A 24,793-nucleotide genomic window follows, 5' to 3' on the forward strand; every position below is an offset into this window, starting at 1 on the left:
TGAAAACGGCTTGACCGATTTGTCTGATTTTTTTTATAATATACCTTGAAGTACGAGGATGGTTCTTGCGGAGAAAAGTTAAAAAAAATTGAGTGAAAAAGTCTAAAAACAACACTTTTCTTTATTCCCATACAAAATATTCGTAATAATACTTAAAAGTCAATTTGAACTTTAATACCATAGTGTAAAGTTCAAGTGTTAGTGGAGGGGTTCCGGGAAGGTAATTCTTTATTTTTTGACATAATGTATTTGTTGTCTTATCAATTTTCCTTTTTTTTATTTTACTAGCTAGACCGGTGTCCCGAATAGCAGAATAAGTATTTTAAACAAATAAAGAATCGACTGTTAGGCGGTACGATGTTCGCCAGGCCAGCTAGTAAATCATAAAAATCTTACTGGTCAAATCTGTCACTAGTGCGTTGGCTCGTTGTGTTTCATTTGCTTTGTGATCGGCGCTAGCGTCACACGTCCGCGTTATTTTAAAATGAGGTTAATGGACGATCACTAACGTATCATCGTTATAACCACGTTGTTAATAACAATCTCTCCTAATCTGCGACATACTTGTATAAACAAAAATTGGCTGAAAATTTGAAACATTGTTCAATGTTATCATTATATCAACACGCAATGAGAATAATTAAAACATTAAAGGTAAAATATTTTTTTCTAGAAACATTAATACATTATTTATTACACTATTATCTGCTGTTTTCCTTACATACTAGGCGCTTTGACGATGAAAATATTTGTTTTACCTCAGTTATTAAATTTGTTCAAAGATGTTCTTAAAAGAAGCTTAAATGTCGGCATATATTTTATTATTTTCCATTAAACACTGGGCTCTTATAAAATATCCAGGAAATATGCTTTCTATTTTAAATGCCTGTATGTCTCTTTGTTATCGGGCACCGTCGCGCCATAAGACAATAGTAAGGCAATAATAAAAATGTTGAATAGCCCCCGTAATGATATTGTTCCCATAATGCATTGTCCCTGATAACGGATAAACTGTACCCAGAAGTGTGCTAGACGTTATGAATGCTTTTATCAGCTTACAGGAGGTGATATATTTCTATAAGTGATTCGTTAATCTATGGGTGCTACTCTGTTGTTTATGTCTCTAGTGTATGTTGATATAAAGTACATATGCCTCATTAACTTTATTATCATTGGTTTTCACATCAATAGCATTATAGACCCCCAGATCTTACCTTGGTGCAACTCAATTTCATGTCCTAAAGTCTGATTTAAGAAAGCATAAAGTAATGAAAAACTTTGAGCTTCCGGTGAAGTTATTTAATATATACTAGCTGCCTAAAAAGCTGACTAATTCTCTAAAAAGTATGGAATAGTACCAAGGTCCCATCATACTTAGGGTTCTCAAAGTATACATTGAAAGACGGTAACTTCCCAACGTTTCGTTTATTATCCTCGACGTTATCTCGTCAATTGTTAAAAACCGTGATGACTTAGGAACTGAAAGTAACATTAAGTCTATTCAGCTGTAAGGGACAAATACGGAGTTGTTTAAAAATATAACAAACGGGTGTTGGCAGATAAGGCTCTGTTTCCTGTGCCTCCCCCGTCACAGAATTATTTCAAAGTCCGATGTCGCACTGTCGTATTCAACACTCTTTTAAAAGTAAAGTAGTGATGTAATGTTATCGATATGGAATTATCGATTTTATACAATATAATGTATGATATATATACATTGTCAAATACTTTCAAATATGTCTTAAAATCTTATAATATAAAAAATAGAACTCTTTCTACCTAGTGAACATTGTTAAAAGAATGACGTAGTAGTAGATTTCTTGTAAATTAACGTTTTTTTACCATTATTCATTATAATTTTTTGTTCTAAACTATAGGTCTCTTGAATTAATTAAATATTTTTGTGTTGGAAACAGACAAATATACACTATTCAGAATATTCATAACCTATAAATAGAAAACTAAAACAAATTTAAAAGTTTGGTCCCTGTGTACGTTTAATGCTGGCAGCATTTCCTCGCTGTATTGCAATACTTATTCGTTGATCAAAGAAAACACCAGCTTTGGGGTGATATATTTATTTAGTGTGAATGTATATAATTATAAAAAAAATGTATTTATGATAATTCAACTAAGTAAAGTCATCACGTCGATAAGGTAAAAAGTATCGATATTCATTACGAACCCATCCCTTGTAATAGATCTGTAAAGAGCGCCATGTCAGATGCTCGCCGCTGTTTCTTAATTTCCTCTTCAAGATAAGATTGGCTTTTAGGTTTTTATTGAATTTTCTCTTAGACGTAGCACTTGCAACTTACTGAGTCTGCAGACTATTTTCATAAAGTAATTTTCTTTTAAGTAATAAATACGGTATTTTGTTGTGGGCTTTCTTTCTCATTAATTTCTCAAGGTCTACAACCTTTACTAAAATACTGGTTTTAAGTTGTAGCGAAAATTTAATTAATAATTATACAAAAAGGAAATCTACGTATTATTTTCATCCGGCTAAAGATTTTTACACGAAGTTATTAAATTCTTAAAAATAATATGAAATTTTACAGAAGATAGTAGCAATTTTTTCTGCGGGTATTTGCAACTAGCCCCAAGGCTATGAGCGAGTATGTTCTGTGGTGCTGTCATGTGGAATGGCTTCTTATTGGAAGCATCTACTCATCTGCTGCCTAGAGCTACTGCCGGGCTTCTTGCTCTAGAATATGGTGACGTTTTAGTCGTATCACATACTGATTGGCGTGCCAGTTCGTTTGGGTGGCAGATTCAAAACCTCTGAAAAACCGAACAATTCACAAAATATTTATATATTTGTCGAGTTAGTTATATAGCAGATACCATATAATTCAACTAACATTACAAGTAAGATAAGCTAATAAAATAGTTTCTAAGATGGTTGTACTAAAATGAAATATAAAAATGACATTAGAAATGATAGCTTCATCAGCCATTCGACGAGTCGGTTTATGGGCGGGCGGTTGGGCGGGCGGGCGGTATAAAGATTGTGCATCTGAATACATTTGCTCTTATCTCGGGAATAAACCGACTTAGCTATCGCTGCACATTTCCTTTTTAACCTCCGAAAATACTTTATTTGATTACCTTACTTTAAAAAAAATATAGTTAGTTTTTCAACAATTAATTTTACATGAGGACGTGAAGAGCGTCTTTAGGAATTTGAAAATTATCTGTAATTAATTCTAAACAAAGGGCTTCGCGATGCAACTTCGTTTAGTTAACAATAAGAATACACAAATATTAAGCCTATAGTATTGTCTTTTGTTGACAAAACTTTTACACATTTAAAGAAAACACTTTTTTACCGGATTGAAGTTATGTATTATTATAAATTTACAATTATTTTACATAATTTTATATTTTTCCGACGTTTCGCGTGCTTTACAGCGTGCGTGGTCACGGTGACTGAAGACACAAGGTGTTGAATGTCAAAAAGTATCAAAGCTGTAGAAAAAGTTGTATTATCTATCTATCCCCGGAGTTGGTATCGACTAAAAGATGGATCAATATTAAGCCTAATTAATGAACTTATCGCTTCAAAACATTATTTCTTTTATTTAACTGCGATATAACTGAAATGCAAAATCATAAAAAAATCCAATTCATCGTGAATTTGAAAAATTGAAATGGAAAAATATCACAAGTATAAAAAATAAACAATTGTTTTACTGTATTTATCTAAAATCAACGAGACGCCAGCCAATGATAATGGGGCTTTGACACCTCGCTGACTGAAGGGACAAGTGGAGTTCAATAGGAAACAAACAAATCCTACTATATTGATAACACTTCATACATTTAATAGTTTAATCATAATAACCTTGTATGTATATATGAGAGAAGAAATAAAGATTATTTATTATTATTTTTTTTATACTTATTTGTAAAAGTCAACTTATCTTTTTAAGAGGTATAGTTATTGTGAGGTTATTGATTATGTGTAGTAGGTACCTTGATTTCCGGAAAGAAAGCTACTTTTAACATGACATATGCATGCCTATTTTTATATGGCTGATTGTGCGGATTTTTATATTTAATTCATGTAAATGTACCACTTTGCAAATAAACGATTTATTTACGATTTTCTTATTAACATAAGCCATACATGGTAATTAATATTCGTCATGTTTGTGGGAGTATTCAATATTTTTGTTACGGCTAAAGAAGTTAACATCGTAGGCTAAAAAAAGTTGAAAAGCTACATACTTATATATATAGTTTAATCACTTGTTAATAGGTAAATTTAAACGATCACTTAAGTATTGTTTTTTAGTTCACATCAGATAACAATGGAATCGAAAATAAAATAATTTATTAAAATTAAATTATAAAATCGACGGAACCCATATTCCAAGTGTAAGATTTACGCTTTATTTTTTTAAAAGAACTAATTTCCTGAGGTTGTCGCTTTCTATAAAGAGGGAATCAGGTCTTTATCAAGGAGTGTCGTTCTTAAACGGTTGATTAGCGGCCTCCCTCAACCTACGTTTACGATTAGACCCACTGGGACGTAATTAAACAAATTTGATGAGTGATCGTTAAAAATTAACTTGTTTAGTCTAAAGGGACGATTAAAAAATTCAGTGTTATTTGTGATTACAGTACGTTAATTTTTAAATTTTAAGTATATGAATGATAATTATTTGATGACTTCAATGAAATAAATTAGTTATAGTAGTTTATTAATTACTTATTGCATTCAATATATAAAAAATAAGAATATATTATAAAATAATTACATTTTAAACGGTACTAGGACAACTTTATGCGTATGCAATGACGCCCGAAAATAATAAATTTAATTATTTTACCAAAATAAGCTACCATTAAAGATAACTTCAATGCGTGACATGGAGCAAACCTTTTGTCAGGTAACTAACGGACAATTAAAAACGTCTATTAACCTGTAGTTCATTAATTATTTCCATACATTGTCATGTGTTCGAGAGGTTAATTTACGGCGAGGGTACGAATAGTAACGGTGGTAATTGGATTGCCAATAGTTAGAAGATTTAGAATAGCGCAAACAAAATTTATTCCTTTTAATTTTTAATATGCAATTGTTCAAATCTCGCATTAATTAAAACTGACATGATCCATAATACAAAATGACAGATATTATGTCGTGAGTGGGAGGAAGCAGTTAAGCTGGAGATGCAGACGTCGAGCGTGGGATCTTTTCACCTGAGTCCGTGGTATAGTCGTGGAAAATCACGGATATAACACTAGAGTTGTTATTACGTTGAAAAACCTCTAATTTGTTGTATACACTTTAAATTTATCTTTCTTTTTGATGATTAAAGCAGATACTGAAATGTTGTATGATTCTATTACTGGCATGAAAATCATATTAAATCAGAGTATCAAAATCTTTAAAATTATTAACATAGTTATGCTCTTAGATACGCAATAAAATTAATAGTGAATATTTGTTAGAGCAGTGTTGCTCTAGTAGCTCTCATCCCTGAAGTCGTAGTTTCGTTACCCGGCTAACCCAGCCCGGGCACCAATGGACTATTTGTCTATGTGCCCATTTATCACTCCCTCCTACGGTATAGGAAAGCATCGAGCGAAAACCTTCATGACTTAAACACATAAAGTTGAACACAGAATAAGAAAAATAAATGATCACGACGATGTTGTAGCACCAGAAGCATTTGTTATATCAGCTCTATGTAATTGACCAAAGCTCGATGCATACGTACGATTTAGCGAGATGTCAGGGCGGGCGGCGTTACTCATGCGTTAATTTCGCACGTCGCGACAAATTAATTCGAGCGCAGATTTAGACGCGAATAAAATGCACCCCGCGGCTTGCACTAACAATACAGTTAGCATTGTTTATTCAATTCTTTGTAGTGGTTCTATAAAATATGCTTGCAAGGGGAATCAAACCTATACCATAAAGATAGTAATAAGTCGTTATTCCAGTACCTGAAATGACACTATCATATTTTTGTATTAATTTCTAATGTATAGCTGATTTATAGCAAATTGCAATGCAGCTGAGTTACATCATCAGACGTCAAGGCAGAATACAAAATACCATCCGTAACTCGTCGACGTCCGTCGTTCCACAACTGAGCGTTTAAGTTGGCATTTGGCAGTTTTTGCCGTGCACCAATTCGACGTAGGGTTCTTCAAGAAAAGAGCGTACCAATTCTCAAGGCCGGCAACGCACTTGCGAGCCTTCTGGCAATGTGAGTGTCCTTATATCACATAATATAAGGTAAGCCATAATAAAAAATGTCAGATTTGCAGTGTTTTAGGTATTGCTAAAGTATTGTGGATTCAATATTAACGTAAATATCTAACTTTCAATTTGTATGCGAAATTGGAGCCAACACTTCGAAGGTTCTAACGGTTTAAGCCGTGCCATATTGAATAAACATTTCTCTTTGAGTTCAATCATTTGTGAAAATTGTCAAAACGCAACATGATTTCGCTTCGATTATCTTGAAATATAAATGAGGGTGGATAATTGAATATCCCACCCCGATTGGCTGCCGATGCAATGAATAAAAAATAAGCCGCGGTTCAACCGAAAAAAAAGCGAGGGAGTAAAAAAATAATATTATCCTCTGGAAATGAATTAAGCATCTCTATATTCTCCGTGGTGGAGACTATGGCATCGACGTTTTATTTAATCGTGTCATTGGCTATAGATTCAGACTTTCTCAAGCGAAAGAAAATGCGTAAAAGTGGATTAGAATCCTTCTAATCATTATACGAGATGCGAGGCTTCTTGCTTTTGATCCAATCTATTATTTATTAAAATATCATGATTTAAAAAATAAAAGGAAATAATTACGGCTCTTTGTGTGATCCTATTGTGTATTACACAACAACACACTCAAAAATATTGTGTTCGAGCTTGTTGTAGACTTAAAAATATTTTATTTAACATTAAAAATATTAATACAGTCGAAAACAATTAACAAAGTGGACCATCCACAGGGCAGCCTGAATCAATCGCTTAACCGTCTAAGCAATCCTATAATATAAAACAAATATAAAAGAATTGTAAAGTATGTATCAATTATGGGTATAATAAAACACTCTTTCCTTAGTTTTGTATCCGAAAATATCCCGATCCCTAGCAGGGTAAGTAGGGAATAAAATTAACCGAGGATGATCGCTAATGAAAATAAATTGGCGACGGGAGATTTGAGATTACACCGTCCGCCAAACGACACTCGCCGTACGGAAACCTCAACACGCTATTATAAGAAAATCAACTTCAGCAAACAATTATTTTTAGGAATTAATGTAGGTTTTTAATTATTTTTGGACTTTGAATATAGTCTTGTGAGCTGTATTGGTTTGGCGCGCGCAAATCTCAACCCTGATGTCGTGTGTTTAAGCCCTTTGTTACGTGTTGAAGATAAAGGCATCGACGGATAACCAGTGTGTTCAAGACCCAAGACGAAGATGTGTTCCAAACACAAAAAAAATACTTTGCATTTAGAAAATTAACTTCACAAACAATCATTCTCTGGAATGTGTCTGGGTTTTTAATTATTATTGAATTGAATAGTATTTAGTACTGTACTAGTAGTATACTTAATATTTAATTTCTCATGTAAATAAAAAATAATTTTTGTAATGAGAAATAAAGTTCTTTAAACATTAGTACTCTAATCTGTAACTTGATGTCGTGTGTTCATACCCTTTCTTACATGCTTCCGATGTAGACGCGATAAAAGCGTGTCCAAAAGCGAAGTCCAAGATGTGTGCCAAACATAGAACATTTTTTAACGTGAAGAACAAGTCCAGCCATCGCCTACGGAAATCTTAGACCAAGACAAAGACTTGTGGCGCTGGTTTGTCTCTTTATGTGACATATGGCATTTAGTTTTGACAATAATTATATTCTATTGTCATAGTAATATATATCGGTGTTGTCAATTAATTACTGTCTTTAATTTTTTTTAATAATTTCTTCAAGATTGTATTCTCCTGCAACGAACTTGTCGAATCTGACGTTCGTACTGAAGAGTAGCGTATATAAACTTCATAAATTCATTAAATGTACATATTACAATTAATTTTTAGTTCTTATTTATTGCTTTATTAATTTGTCCATTAAGAATTTTATTTTTACACACGGCACAGAGAAAGCCACCATGATCACTTAAAAAGTAATCCACCTTATAATTATCTTCAAGAAATAAATTGCTTATAGGGCGCGGTTATGATAAGGGGAGACGAAATGAGCAACATATCCTTGGAGGTTCATCTTAAGTCAATGTGGATCAACCTTGAGTTATGGCCTCCTTGGCTTATTAAATACAATATTACCGCCTGTAGACTTAAATATATTTCGATTAAACGGGACACAGATTTTCTACATTTGAGCTTCTTTGTACTATTATAGATTTTCCGAATTTTCTTTAACATTGTAAATTAATAAAAATTATTTTTTTCCTTACTTCCTAAAATGTTAAGGCGTTATATTAAAAAAAATAAGTTTTTGAATTTATGATATGAGAGTAAATTTCTAGGATGCCCGCGCACACCGTCACAAAAATCCGACACCCGGACACCGTCACAAAAAACCGACACCCTGAATATCTGTTCAAACGTCGGTAAAAGATCTGGGACGCTAGTTGGCGCTTGCTCTGTTTTATCGACAAGTTGCACTGTCTGTCATGGTAGAGGTTTTCAGATTTGTGTTTATTTAAACCAAAATAATGATTTCTATACGAGAAAACCCGTTCCAATGTGATAAAAAACAGTGTTTATTGTAAAATATATTAGTACATATTATATCGTTTTGATTGGAAGTTTCATTAAAATGGACAAGAAAAATGCAATTAGAAGTGGGAAACGTCCCTCTAAAGTGCTCGAAGAAAATTCTTACGCCAAAGAAGTATAATTTCTAACGCGCGTACACACACGTTTTTTTTTTTAATTAGAAGTCATTATGGCATCTTTTTAAGAGTATCTTTCGGTAAGATTTCAAAAACTTTTAACAAAAGTTTAATAACAGAATACTAAAGAACTTAAGAAATTCTTTAATCCCTGCCAAAGCAGTTGTTTACGTTGTTGCCAAAAAATGTCATGTCAATTAATAAAGTCTGCTGTAAGTCGAGGCTTAGCCGATTCCTTGTTATATCATAACTAAGGCTTGGACGGGCCGACAGATAGGCTTTTAAGCTCACTTTCCACACAAGCGGAGATATTAAGAAATATATCTTTCACTTATAGTGTCTATGCTCTTATGACACTATCAAGTTAAAAATAGAAACTGTGTGGACCGGAGTATTGAAATTATTGAAATTTCATTAAATTTATTCTTAGTTTCCCTATCTTTGACAATACAATGAAAAAACGTTAAAGGAATAAGGTTAAATACAAACACGTATAACAATTTAATTCCTTAAATAAATATCTAATAGTTATTATATTGATATCCTTTATTTTAGAGCAGTGTTACCCTAGTGGCTTCAGCGTGCGACTCTCATTCCTGAGGTCGTAGGTTCGAGCCCCACCTGTGCACAAATGGACTTTCTTTCAATGTGCGCATTGAACATTCGCTCGAACGGTGAAGGAAAACATCGTGAGGAAACCGGATTGCCTTAGACCCAAAAAGTCAACGGCGTGCGTCACGCACTGAAGGCTGATCGCCTATTAGATTACCAAATGACCATGACACAGATACAGAAATCTGAGGCCCAGACCTAAAAAGGTTGTAGTGCCATTGTTATACTTTAATTTCGACAATAGTCTTTATTAATCTTTTTTAGGATAAGCTCAAAAATCACCCTCGCTTTATTAATATACGTTTTATGTGTATTTTGTCTATTAAAGTACTAAAATTATTAAGTATTGTGACTAAAATAGGTACTTAATACAATACAACAAATATTTTGCCTTAAACGAAATAAGTTTATATAAGCGTTAGCTTTTAGTATGAAGCGGGGCTTACGAGCGATATTACGGTGTATTAAGTTGCTGGAGTAAATCTTCCCGCTAGGCAACGGGCTTAGGAGTTTTATTGTCATACAACAACCGGCTGGTTAGCTGGCATTTTCTTAAGATGTCACTTCGTGAATCTCTTATTTATTTTTTAATTATGGCGTAAACTTTTAATTATTTCCATTATTTTGGCATGAACATTTATCAGTGTTTTAATCATGATTATATCTGAAATCCACTGCTGCCCACTGAAGTATTTCCGAGCCAATTCGACGTAAGGTCCAAGAAAAGAGCGTATCTATTCTTGAAAGCAACGCACCTGCGAACATCCTTGCAATATCAGGTGAGGCTCCAGCGAGTTAGCCCCCAGATATACATATAAACAAAAAGATTATAGGTTGGAATTTTATGTTTAACTAAACTGCACTTTAAGTACTCTCATGCTATTCTTCTCTACTCAAATCCTTTTCACCAAGTCGTAGACATCTTAAAAGAAAAATCTTTAAATAAAATCTTACGGAATCACTTTATTCATCAGAGACGTCCATTTCAATTTGGAGTTGCAATCAATATTTGCGTCTATTACATTCATTGGAAAAGAGTAACGATAGTCGTATAAATAAATAAAAATACATAAATGGTAATTAAAGCAACTATTCTATGTCAAATATAATATATTAATAATAATAAACTGGTTCAGCAACTGCTGGATTGCAGCTTTAATAATTAGAAGTATTTTCCGTATCCTTTTGGATAATCATTATCTTTATTTCCCCGGGAAAAGTGGTCGTAAGACACATCTATTACCAGTATACTTAGCGTGTAATAAATTACTTCATTACAGGAACGTCATAATCCGTGGTTAACTAACATAAATGCGCGGGGAAGGCAGTTTGTTTAGATTAAAACTTCATACTTTGATATTAATTATGGCTTATATTTATAACGTTTATGACAGATGACTTTTTACGCGCCTACATATTGCGACTGAGCAAAATTGTATGACGCGTGAACTCAATTCTTCAGTTAATAAATATTTAAAGTATTTTTTTTTAATTTGGGTTATAGAATCTTTCGGCTACAATATTATTTTTTTTACGCATAAAATACATTATATATTTGTTTGCACCGACTGTTTACAACACAACACAGTTGGTTTTATCGATGCAGACAGACTATTAAATAGACTCTTGCCGTAATTCGTGCGTATTATAGACACTGTAACTTGCTCGCCTCGTTAAATTAATATGGACATGGTTATGCAGATATTTTTTTTATAGAACGGGGGGCAAACGAGCGGGAGGCTCACCTGGTGTTAACTGAAACCACCGCTCATGGGCTGGCAGAAGGCTCGCAAGTGTGTTGTCGGATAATGCCGGATAATGTAATAGTACAAGTACAATCAAAAATAATAATGTATGTAAGTGTACATAGAATGATATGAATTTTTGATCCAATATTACTAATACAAACATTGATTTTATTTATTTCTTTTTTCATTCCTTAATAGTTATTAAACCCAAAGTTTTGTAATTATATAACTATAAAAATATTCAAAATTAGCTAGTTGATGCGTTGCGTTGTATAGATATTATATATAAATCGTCTATACGGAAATATTTTATCAACATTTATCCAGTGACCTCTAAACACGTTGTCATAAAGGAATTTTCGTATTTTATTTCATAGAGATTTAGTTCCTTGTTTTACTATGATGCATGAGGTATTGTCGGGTACATTTAAGTACGCAGTTTTTGTGTTAGACCCCTTGTTATTAATCATCTTATTAATACTATGATTCATCTTATCCTAATCCAATTATATGGTGGACTAGTTATTATTATATATAAGTATAGTTATTAAGCTAGCTAGTTATTATTATATTATATATAAGTACCAATTTGATTTGGTCTTATTTATTAAAAGAAAATGTCTTATTTATTAGGTGGTAAGAGTAAAAATATTAAATTGTACGCCTTGCATCTTCAAACTTCTTGAAATTGGTTTCAAATCTACATATTTCAAAGAAATTTTTTTTATCAAAGATATTAAGACGGGTTTTGTTTTGACTAACAATTCATTTGATATAAAATTAACATAATTAGCGCAACATCACTCAAGGAGAGATAAGAAAAAGATGAGTAGACGATCAAAGAAACATTATACGCGAGTCGGAGTTGAAAATCTCCTGCTAATTGGCTTAATCCACATAACATGATACTCAAAGGTTTTTGTATAAGACGCTGCAGTGATGTTTTCATTAAACCACTTGTTTTTATGCTTTATATTATTTAACTGTCTTAATAAAAGCTATCTAATATATACGCATTTTAATATAAAGTAGTAATTATTGCAAGGTTTACCAATTTTGTCTCGAATATGCCAATTTGTTCTACGAGTCATTTGGTTTTATTTCGGTCATGTCATACACACCCAGCTTTTAGAAATAAACAAAAGTGGGCATCCTTTTCTACGCAAACACTATATGTATTAAAATACTTGCTACTTAGAATACTAAAGAAGCCGCCGAGGTTGATTACTTAGTACTAAAACTTAAAATAATATTTTTTTAATTTAAATTATGTTTTTAGTCATTTAGTCCGCATTTTAATACTTATTTATATAACAGGTTTAATGACTTTAAATGTTCTTAGTCAAGTCAGAGGTCAAGAAAACTGTGGTGCTATTGTACAGATAGCACCCTATAAAGATCTTATAAAATTAATGTAATATAGGTAAAATAATTAATTGTGAAGTCGAATACGTAAAAGTAAGTAGTTGTAGTAGTAATATTTGTAGTTCTATAAGTATCCAAGACTTCCAATTCTAAAATAAAAACCATCACTGTCGTTCGAACCCACGATCAGATACATCTTTATGCGCTACAACCTCTTTAGGTCTTGGCCTCAGATTTCTGAATCCGTTTCATTATCATTTTTTAAATCTAATAGGCAACTTTTTGGGTATAAGACATGTCGGTTACCTCACGATGTTTTCCTTCACCGTTCGAGCAAATGTTAAATGCGTACATAGAAAGAACGTCCATTGGTGCACAGCCGGGGATCGAACCTCGACCTCAGGTATGAAAGTCGCACGCTGAAGCCACTAGGCCAACACTGTTCTAGTGCAACACTTAGATAAGTATTATTTATATATGTATTTCAAAAAAAATATTTTTTATGTAAAAATAATGTTATTTTTATAACCTTTACAGAGTATGTTACACTGCTGTGCGCTTTTCTGTTGTTTTGCTCCCCTAAAACGAAGTGGCGCAGGCAATAACGAGTATGTCACATGAGCCATTGTTGAACAACATTGCTAAACAGCATGCAATAAGTTAATTATTAATATGTATAAGCCGAATTGATGAGAAGTACGATAAAGGATTCACAAGATCGAAGACGACAAAGACCAGATATCGCAAGTCGCAACTTTGACAGGTGATTTGGGTCTGCCGGACTCCACCGTCGTCTACAAACGGTATCTATTGACACACGGTAGTCAATTGTACGAAATGACGATTAAAATTGATTGTGTATTAATATTGCAGACTGGTTTTTGCTAGGCGCTTACTTTTTGGTGAGTTCGAAAATTGTAGTTATATATTGGTATTGGTATTGCATATTTTATTGTTCTGAATAACGAAATGTATTTTTTTTTGCTTCACTATTTTGTGAATAGTCTAGGAAAAAGTCTAGGCATGAGTACTAAAACAAAAAGTTTATTTACAAATTTTGTTATTCTAGTAATAGCTCTAGCACTCTTGTTAAGAGCGAAACAGAAATATGTTTACTAGAATATTTAAAAAAAAGATTTATATGTTTTAAATGGCTACAATATGTTCATATGCATGTTTATTTATTAATTCACCTTGGGTGAAGTTTAAGGCAACGTTGCACTAACTTATAAACAATAGTAATATTTTTTAATTAAGTTTTTATTATTCTACTATATTTTTTTAATTATTTTTTTTTAACTTCTTTTGTGTAACTATTGAAAATGACTTTTTACGGATGTTTAGGAATAGGATATGAATAAAATACCATGTGATAGTATCATATATTTTAATCAATAAATTTTTCGTTTATACTATAATTGAATGGGATAAACATTTAGCCAATAATCATACAAGCTGTAAATGCTGTTTGTGAGCCTAATGACTTAAATTTAGACAAGATCTATCGATTTATCTAGATTAAATAAAAATCTTTCTGCTGATGTAACCTTAACAATTAAATACATTTGGATCATCACAGCTCCACAAAGCATAACATCAAAACAAAACAATTTACCTCTATGTCTTTAAAACTATAAAACAATATTTGATGAAACTGCGAATAGTTTCAGCCGATAAATGCGTAAATACTGTAACAGTAACTTGACAAAGAAACCGGGATTTGAACCAACGGACTAGGTTCTACATTCATGTAAGCGTATATACATTTATACCTAGTTTGACAATGTCTAGTTTGGTATAACATAGCCTTAATCTAGTCAATCTTTGGATTGAGAATGCTTAATTTAAGGAATGTGCGTATTCTATAACTTTGTAGACTTTACAAGTAACGATATAATAGAATATTCTACATGTGCGATATATTCTAAAGCATATTGACTCATTACACTAAATTTAGTATGTTCTAAGTATATATAAACACGAATGCGTGAGATTATTCGCAATTTGCTTCTATAAAATAAAATTTATTTAAATTTAATAAATAAATTATAATACACACATATAACTTTATTATTGTACAATATATGTTTGAGATTCAAATTATGGTGTATGAGCTTATTTTTACTCACTACAAGCGAATGATTTTAATTTACAATGTATCGCATGGTGGTACAATGAAACAGTTTTGCTAATAATAGACGATAATACGTTATAGTATGCACAATGCAATAACTAATACTAAAATGGCACTACACACCATCAACGCTTTTATTCAGTCTTTCTAAAATGACACAATTCTAAGTCAGACCATTTTCCGCTCTGCCATTGCGTGTGGATGACCTGGGTGCACATAATGTCCTGGAGAAGTTGGCTCGTACAGGGACATCTTCAGCCTCTTACACTTTGCTCGTCGGTTCTTGAACCAGAATTGCACATTTTTCGATTCAAGTCTCGGAAATTTCTGTCTGTATGGCATCCTGTTTAGTTCTTCTGTATACTTTATGATGAGATTGTGTGACGGGTGTGTGTTCATGGAAAACCACTGCTCAAGTACGGGGACTTCTGAAACCGGATCTATGAATGTTCGGTTGCGTTTGCGTCTTTCTTCTGATGCTCCTGCTAATGCAAGGTTCAGACCGCTAGCGCCTTCACCGGGGATCGGGCTCACGCCTGGAAAGCCACTCATATATTGGCTCATGTACATTATTCCATGGCTGAACATTGGGTGATTTGGAACCATGGGAAATGGCAGCCGATCAAGGTGTGGAGAAGCGGGATGGTAATGCCGCTCTTGATTGACTTCATCGTCTGAAGCCAGATCTTGCTCATCATTATGGCCGTTTTCATCCTCATTGTTATTGTTGTTATTGTGTGAACTGTCGCTGTTCTTGGCCGGTGAACGCTGGGGCGAATGTAGTCGTTCTGATTTCGTTAGGTCCCGTGGCTCTTCTTTGATGTCATGTTCCTGAAAAAATGACAGTAATTTATTTATACAAATCTCATAATCTAGAGTTTATTAGTGTTCTTACTACTTATTAATTTACTTGCTGTCATTATTTATACAAAAATGAATTTGATGTTAAAAATATTACCTTGATAATATCAGGTGGTTTCGGAGATTCCTTGAAGGAGTCATCTTTATCATTCTCATTGTTGTTTTTCTTTATCGTAATAAGGGATAAAGGTGCATCTGGAGTCTCTGGCCTATTGTCAGTGTTCATGTCAACACCATCGTCTTCTAAATCAGACCCAGCGTTTGACAGATTATCTTCTGACATTACTGACATGGGGTACCTTCCAGGGCTGCCAGACAACTGACCCATTGGGCTTTTTAATATATTATGATCGTGGGGTGAGTAATTTTCATTGCCGACGAGTAAAGAACCATTCGATGGGCTGTGACTCCTGCTGTTAAATCCATTCATACCGAGATGACTTAATCCACTAATATTACGTAATTCAGCACGTTTTTGGGCCGCTCGAGCGTTTTTGAACCAGTACACAACATTGTTGACATCTAATGGTTTTCGACCCCTCCTCGAATCTAAATTATTTAACTCGCGAACATACTGCTGTATCTGCTGTCTACTTGGGTGCTGGTTTTCCGAAAACCAGCGCTGTAGTTTAGGTAACTCCAGTTCAGGATCAAAACTCGTTCTCATTCTAGTTTTCTGTGTTGGATATTGACTTTGAACAGTCTGAAGTGCTGGATGCAGATGATCAGGGATCGTGTTCAAAGTTGGAGATCTCTTAAGTCCTGGAGAAGGATAGCGCCTAGGGCTAAATGGAGGTGGCCGCGGAGAGACTTGGGCACTCCACCACGACTCAAACTTTCTGCGAGTTTCTTCCGTCGGTTCATGGAATATATGCGGACCAGCAGATCTATCTTGCCCCCGACATATTTGCGCCAATGTCACCTATAACAATAAGAAAAGTATTTCAGGTCTCACGCTACCGGTACCAAAGTTTGTACAACTTATAAAAAACAAAAAGATACCGCAAACAATTTTAGATGGTTTTAAAGAGGTCAGTCTAACCAGTAACAGATACAGAGATAATTGTTTGAATAAACAGTGAGCATTGTTTCACAGAACATCGCCATTAGATTATGAAAATATTAGGCCGGTTGTTAATGTATGTGTCATGCGCGCGCGGCTCGCTGCGGCAACCGCGGTGTTTACTCGGTGGTTAGTGCGCATCACTCTACAGCGCCGAAACTTCAATCATGGTTTGCTCTAAAACAATGAGCGGGTAGGGCGTCTATACAATTAGCGTCCTCCCACAACTCCTTAGCAAAATGCCGGCATACCGACCTAACTAAGTGCTTGTACTAAAATGTTCCACCGGCATCGAAAAGTGTACAAATAAGGTGATTCGAAACTTGTTTAAGTTACACAACTATGCATCATATACATGATCTTGACGTTTGTTTGGTTACGTATTTTACTCGAGAAAATCATATATCTTGTGAGATAATTTAATTGTTTAGATTTCTAGATATGCCAGCAAAATCTCTTGATGTCATAAGATTACATTTTGTAATTAAATCGAGAAATTATCAGGTAGTATATGTATAAATAAAATCTCAGTATGGAATAGCTGTAAGTATTACAACACGGTATGTGTTAATTCATGTCAAGCTGAAGTTAGCGAGCGCATGAAGCGTTAATCCACTTCTTTGTTTTGTGTTTTTAAATAGTGCGGTCATATTTGCTTTAAGATATCGTTCGCTTTAGATACACGAGATTTACTAGGGCTGGCGCCTGTGATAGTCCCGTCAGGTGTCAACGGCACGTAATTCGGTGTGTGATTGCGAACATCGCTACTACTAGTTGCTTAGGACGAGAAGACAATAGGCTTAGTCTTATCTGATATTAATTTGATTCTGTTAATATTTGCTACTTTACACCTGTCAGAATTAGAGGAGATAACACATCTCAGAGATATCATTAAGAAGTATTTTACGAACCGCTTGATGCCAAATCAAACAGTTTCAAGAACATTGTAAAAGTTTGTTGCGAATGGAAACTCTAGCAATTTGCGATAAATTACCATAATATTATAGAGTTCATCTGGCGTTTAACGCCAAGTTTCTGTTTGATTATCTTGCGCCATTGCGATTTCCTTTGAATCATTTGTTTCAACTTTAAAACTTGTTCATTCATTTGTCTTAAGTATTAAACTGTCTCTCGGAAATCGAAAAGTTGTGATCATTTTATTGCATAATTTTTTTTTTGTGCAATTAGCAAAAATACACAATGAAGTACAATATAAATAAATTCTCTAACCTATACTTTCATAGCATCAATTTCAGTATTTTTTAGGAATCTAATATAAATTCCGCGTTCTCGGTTATAATCATCACTAAAAGCGCTAAATTGAAATCTCAACCTAATGCGTGAGGGAACGCTTCTATCGCTAACCTCGCGCTTTAATAAGATTATAAGGAATTATTTTATGGTATTAATAAGATCAAAAGCGTACGTCTAAAACTCCTTTTAACCCTCTTTTGCTTGAATCGAGGGCCCGTCTTACAATACAGCGGGTGTGGGTTGTTGTATTTTATATAATTTATTGAAGAAAATTAATATCTAAAGCGTTCTGACATCTTATCCGCGATGTTAAAGGTAGCATTGAAGCATATCCCTACTAAATCATGCATAATTAGGAGATATTTTAAAATCTATATATTATTAGCTGACCCGGCAAACATTTTTTTTGCAATGTATATTATTTCTAGGATACATTTTTTTACTCCAATAAAAATAACTATCTACAATAATAAAAAATAGGGGTTGATCGTAGAGGGGTGAAAATTAGGGGTTGTATGTATTTTTGTATGCAGTATCATAAAAAATAAAAATAAAAAACATCTAAAAATAAATAAAAAAATTTATGTCCCTTTATCACTTAGAGGTTTGAAAGATAGATAGTAGCCGATTCTCAGACTTACTGTATATGAATATAAAATTGGTCGAGCCGTTTTGGAGGAGTTTGGAAACGAACATTGTGACACGGGAATTTTATATATTAGATTACTAAAATAACTAAAATAAAGATTTATAGTTAGTTTATCAATGCTGCCTTTTTGTTGTAACCTTTTAAAATCAGTTTACTTTATTCCTCCGATTATCCGATAATATAGTTAAAAGCTCTCGTAATAAGCCTTAAGCCCTATTCGTATTAAAGATATTTATAGAATATAATAAGGCATGCGCGGATGAGTCTCAAACTCAATTAAATATGTATGAAGATATTGTAGAGAAATTATACCTTTCCACAGAGTTCTAGATTTAGCAATGATACATTAGTTTTCTGTATTGTTGAATATTTATTGTAATTTACTACTACACGATTTTCTTGTTAAAATAACTCCTTGCATGTAGCTATTAATGCATACATATTACACAGATATTAATTTGTGACATTATTAATTACATTACCTTATTGTAACTATTTGTACAGTAAACAAAGCTTTTTCTATTCGCAATGTTGAAGGTTCGTTTGTTCTTTAACTGTCTTTTGTTTTTTAAATTAATGAATGAATATTGTAGACGTTTGAAATGTTGTTGTTTGAATGTTACGCTAATTATTTTTGAAAAGATAGTATTAATAAACAAGTACAACAACATATAAAATAATCTTACACGGAAAACAAGCGCGCTTTCTTCCCACTGATCCTTATTAGAGACGACTTAGGCGTTACCTTGTAAATTATAACGAGCCCCAATACGCGAGTCTACTTAACAAGACTTTGATAATCTGTCTCCATCACTCAGATGAGCTCCTCATTTGTATGTCAAGTAATTGTTAAGACGACTTAAAATATTATGTTGAGACTTACGAGTTTTTGATGTTTTCTACTTGTTAATGTTACGAAAATGGTAAAACTCTATAGGTACTTGTTAATGTCGATATTAAAAAGTACCTATAGAGATAGTTTTCTAAGATTATCATTCATTTCTCTTTCTATTTCTCTTTCGTCCTTTGTTATAAAAAGGTAAATCTATAAAAATATATATTTTGTGTTCGTAACTGAAAATGTAGACTTGTTTATTTTAGATTTCAATTTATGCATTTTAATTCTTATTATTATTACTGTGTAAGTTAAGAATATTTTCAACACTCTAAATATGTATAATATTATACACTATTACGCCTACAACTACGCCTACATAACTAAATAACCACAGTATATTTCTACAGTCCACCACGACTATTTCTCACCGATATTTAATTACAACAAAACTACTTATATTACCCTATGATTTAATGGATATTCTATTTGTAACTAACACGGGCCGATTAAGCATATGCGTATAGTTTTGCATCACTGTAAGCAAGCTACGACCAAAAAATCAATTTATGCCTGCGCTCATACTCACGTTTTCAGAGGTGAAAGTCGCGCGTGTATCCCTACAGACTACACTGTCCTGATTTCAATTAAATAATCGATAATATTAATAAAAGTGTGATCGCATTTTACCTAATTAATTTCAATTAAAATAATAATTTACCTAGCAAATATTTTCAATGCGGCTGGAGTGCTATTCAGTTGTGGGCTTAAATAAAACAATGGGTTTCCAGTAATAAGGGGTGAAAGGGGGTTCATTGTATACCGATCCGGGGTTACAATCAGGTATTAAAACGTAACATTACCAGGACAGTGGAAATCTGGATGAAGCCAGTGTAGCGTGACCGTATTGTCGCCGGTTTGGTTAATGCCTCGTTTGATGTTATTCGCTATGACAAGTGTTTAGATTATGAGATGTTGTTTATTATAAAAAAAAACTTTAGAGGTGTCAAGGGACACCCGGATGGAACGAAATTACTTTCGATTAATTTATATGTTAATTGGTATCATAACAGTATGATAGATTTCTCGACACCAATCTTACGACGAAAAAAAAAAGCCAACATCACGAGGTGTTCCCAGGCGGTCACCCATCCAAGTACTGACCTCGCCCGACGTTGCTTAACTTCGGTGATCGGACGAGAACCGGTGTATTACAATAGCAAATAGCAAAAAAATGTCGTGACAACTTTTCGTAAGAAATTTTTCCGTCTAGCCCCCTTTCACAACGCGCGATAAGGAACTTCGTTCCAAAAACATGTTCCAGGCTCAAAAGAGTTTTTACTTATTTAGTATTATTAGTAATATTGACTTACACTATAACTCATATACTCATAGTACTATTGACGGCGTTGAAGGTTTTAGCATATCATAATTTTTACATTAATTTCAAGGTTACAATTGTGGCCAAGGCGTCAAATATGTAATATTCTTTAGATAAAGGATTTGTTGTAATCTTAATAGCGGAAATACCAATTATGTAATAATAGTACGTATTGATGAATTTGGTTTAGGGATTATATTATAATATATTAAGTTTGGTAATGCTAGTTATAAAATATAAAAAATTAAGAAACATTAACATAATGACTTCATATTAAAGATCGCGTAGTAATAATCTAGTAAATAAAGTAAAACACTAGTGAACATAAATTTAGGACAGACAATACAAGAGGACGATAAAATATGTGAAAAACCACCCTTACCTCATCTAAAGGGCATCCAGTGGACATCAGCAATGGTCGACTCTGCACCAGGAGAAGTCTTAACAGTTTGTCCTTGATGTCCTGAAGCGGTGTGAGCCGTGGTCTCAACAATTGGATTCTAAGGGTGGCCACGGTGGTAAGTTCACCCAAAACTTCACCAACAGTCGCCAGAGGACCCTCTGAGATTCGCTCGAAGGGCAGCGGCTTCCAATTGTTTATTACTACTGATCCTGTTAATAAATTTTAATAATATTTAATAAAAAAAAAGGAATTATAACTCCAAAGTAATCAGGTACATTGGATGTTGGGACCTCATTTTTTGAATATATTTATGAATGAATTGATGCAGAAATAAATTTTGTTTCACCTGTTATCGAACCCAAAAAGAATATAACCATATTAGCAAAGATGATTTATTTCTTTAAAATATATTTCTTTAATTTATTAATCTTTAAAAAATTAATCTTTAATATATTTCTTTAACAGAAAAGAAATCAGTGGCGCTACAACCTCTTTAGGTCTTGGCCTGACTGACGGATGTCTGTATCTGTTTCATGATCATTTTTAAATCTAAAAAGCAAGTAGGTGATCAGCCTCTAGTGCCTGACAGACGCCGTCGACTTTTTGGGTCTAAGACATGTCGGTTTCCTCACGATGTTTTCCTTCACCGTTCAAGCAAATGTTAAATTCGCACATAGAAATAAAGTCCATTGGTGCACCAGCCGGGGATCGAGCCTACGACCTCAGGTATTACAGTCGCATGCTGAAGCCACTAGGCCAACACTGCTCATGTCTTTAACAAGTGTTTTTATAAATGCAATTTTAGCATGCACTATATAAATATTAACAAAATATACCTTTAGCTGACGCAGCCAATTCGTGTGGATATCCGAGTCTCATCATGGCGGCTGGAACCAGCTCATGGAAAGCAGTAGCTGCTGGGATGATGACGTAGCTGTCAGTCTCAACTACCGTCCGTCTTCTCCATGCACCTTCCTCCAGAGATGATACTGCTTCCACCACACAGTGAACTGGTAGTGTCTTACCTATAACAATAAAGTATGCATGAGATTATAATGAAGATGAAAAAACAAACAAAAGATCTAAGCGGAGTAGTAAAGTCCGTTTGTTTGTTTGCAATGATGTTTGCGTTACAAATTACATGAAAATTTTTATAAAGTTACCTTCGAAATAATTGTTATCCCATCCTAATTGCCACAAACAAGATTTCTTTAAAAAAGAATTGTTAAATTCTAAAACTACAAAAGGTTTAGGGCTGGTAATATTTGCGACTAGTTGTATAAAGAGCTTAGGCGTTGAGCTACATAAAAATAAATCAGTGGCACTACAACCTTTTTAGGTCTGGGCTTCACATATGTGTTTCATGATCATTTATCAATCTAATAGGTAAGTAGGTGATCAGCCTCCTGTGCCTAACACACGTCGACTTTTGGATCTAAGGCAAGCCTTTTTCCACACGATGTTTTCCGTCCGTTCGAGTGAATGTTACATAGAAAGTCCATTGCTAAACAGTCGGGGATCAAACCTACGGACCTAAGGGATAAGAATCGAAAGCTGAAGGCACTACGCTAACACTGTTCTATTTAAACTATATAATATCAACTTATTACTCATAGGTATTTTGTTATTTACTAATTAGTATTCGCCGTATAAACCATTAACGAGAAAATACTATGTTCAAATAACTAATAGCTAAAGCTGATTATTATTTCAATGTCCATTCAAGTGAAAATAAGGTTCGACGCCTGAAATTTTTCAGACGACGTCGAAACACTGTCGTTAAGAAGGCATCTTAATTATTTAGTAACTTTTCAAGCGAAAATGCTTTTGACTTGCCCATGGCGGCGTTAAAAAAAGAAGAAAATGTTAAAATAATAATTAATCCTTGTTCTGTCGAAGCGTGGATCTCTTTGTCGGGCGCTGCTTTTACCGGCACTTTGCGAGTCTTTCCACGATATTAAATAGTTCTTGCTGCTTCGTTGCGTTTTTATGATGTTGCATTAATGTTAAAAAGAATTTGCTTAAAAGCTACGTTTAATTGCGTTAAATCACCAAAGACTACTGAAGTTTTAAAACATTATTTTATTGTATGCTTTCGATAAATATTGAAGTTTATAAGAAAGCGTGTTTATGTTAACAAGGCCCTATTTATATCAGTATTAATATGAAACTTAATAGGTTTCTTAGAAAACAATAACACGTATTCATAATACTAATTTGGATAACGGAACAAACTGAAAACATGTCCCTCGTTGAGTAATTAAAATTCCGTTATTCAGATTTTGGGTTAAAGTACTATATGGGTGGGATGGGATTAAATAGCATTACTAGAAACTTTCCATAGTTTTCAAATAAGTATGGCGGAGATTTAACGGGTAGTTAGGATAACACCTATGCTTTATTATGACTTTGTGATTTAGTTCAAAACCCTTTGGTCAGTTAAACCTGTAGGCTCAACTGACTTTATTAATATAAGGTTTCACCATGAATAACCAAAAGGAAATTATCTCACGAATAATATAACTTATATTTACGAAAACGGAGGATCTTGATATATAGAGTATATAGGATGCTCACCGAGTGTCCATGGAGGGCAGTCGACGCCAGAGGGGTCGCAAGTGCGTTGCCGGCCTTTTAAGAATTGGTACGCTCTTTTCTTGAAGGACCCTAAGTCGAATTGTTTAGGAAATACTTGCAGGCAGCTGGTTCCACATAGTGGTGGTGCGCGGCAAAAATTGATTTAAAACGACGGATTTCACTTAAGATGCTCGGCTCAACGTTAAATTGAATATAAAGGAAATCACGGTTACTGATACCCAAACAATAGCGGATTAGAGGGTATCTAAACAGAACATATCGCTAATCTCCAAAGAACTTGTACTGTAAATTGCATCTTAGCTCGCTACATTGTTCATTAGCGCATAACATAAAATAGCAATTAGGTTCCCTCGCTGCAAAGCTTACTCGATCTAAGCTCTCTTGAAAAGATTTCAGTCTTTAACAAAAGGGTACACCGATGTCAAGGAGCGATGTATAAGTTAGAATTAAAACTTTACGGGAGTTTCGAGACGTTGATGTGCGAAACTGAAAACTTAATCTTACGTTACGTAATGGGTGGATGAAGCAAGGGAGAGTGACACATATAATCACACATATGACAATGATCGTGCATCTATGAACCTAGTCTATGCTAACGAAAGTTTGTATAATTATTTAGTAATAATGTGAGGGACAGATCGTAGTGCTACGTGAACGTAGCGCTTTGCTACGAAAAATCTGGATTTGGTTTGTATGCTGCAAAAAATACTTATAGATTCGTTTAATGTGTTGTAAAATTTGAAATGTTACCTATAGACCAGTGCAGATAGCCTTTAAAATAAATAAAAAGTGAAAAAAATTACAGTAGGATGAAACCCATTAGAAAAGCAGGGGAATATGATCAAAATGAAAGGAAAATTAAATTACGGTCGATCTGAGGTCGGGAAGGGGAAGGGGGGGAGTTTTAAGGGTAAAAAACGGTTTATCTCGATTTCCAGCAAAACTACAAGTCCTATCGAAGAAAGTTAAATGGCAAAGTTGGAGGTAATA

At 33.7% G+C, this 24,793-nt stretch overlaps 1 protein-coding gene across 1 annotated transcript in view; it reads right to left on the bottom strand.

Moving 5' to 3' along the window:
- Positions 1 to 13,995: 13,995 nt before the first annotated feature.
- Positions 13,996 to 24,793, bottom strand: part of LOC125051514 (homeobox protein dve-1) — a 77,005-nt gene continuing 66,207 nt past the window's right edge. Inside the window, exons 3-6 of the mRNA XM_047651870.1 lie at positions 22,042 to 22,230; positions 21,185 to 21,414; positions 15,718 to 16,542; positions 13,996 to 15,590 (exon numbers count right to left, since the gene is read on the bottom strand). Of these exons, the coding sequence (XP_047507826.1) occupies positions 14,928 to 15,590; positions 15,718 to 16,542; positions 21,185 to 21,414; positions 22,042 to 22,230 (1,907 nt within the window). The 3' untranslated portion in view covers positions 13,996 to 14,927. The remainder of the gene's footprint in view (positions 15,591 to 15,717; positions 16,543 to 21,184; positions 21,415 to 22,041; positions 22,231 to 24,793) is intronic.

Source organism: Pieris napi, chromosome 1 (assembly GCF_905475465.1).
Source record: "Pieris napi chromosome 1, ilPieNapi1.2, whole genome shotgun sequence".
Taxonomy (NCBI): domain Eukaryota; kingdom Metazoa; phylum Arthropoda; class Insecta; order Lepidoptera; family Pieridae; genus Pieris; species Pieris napi.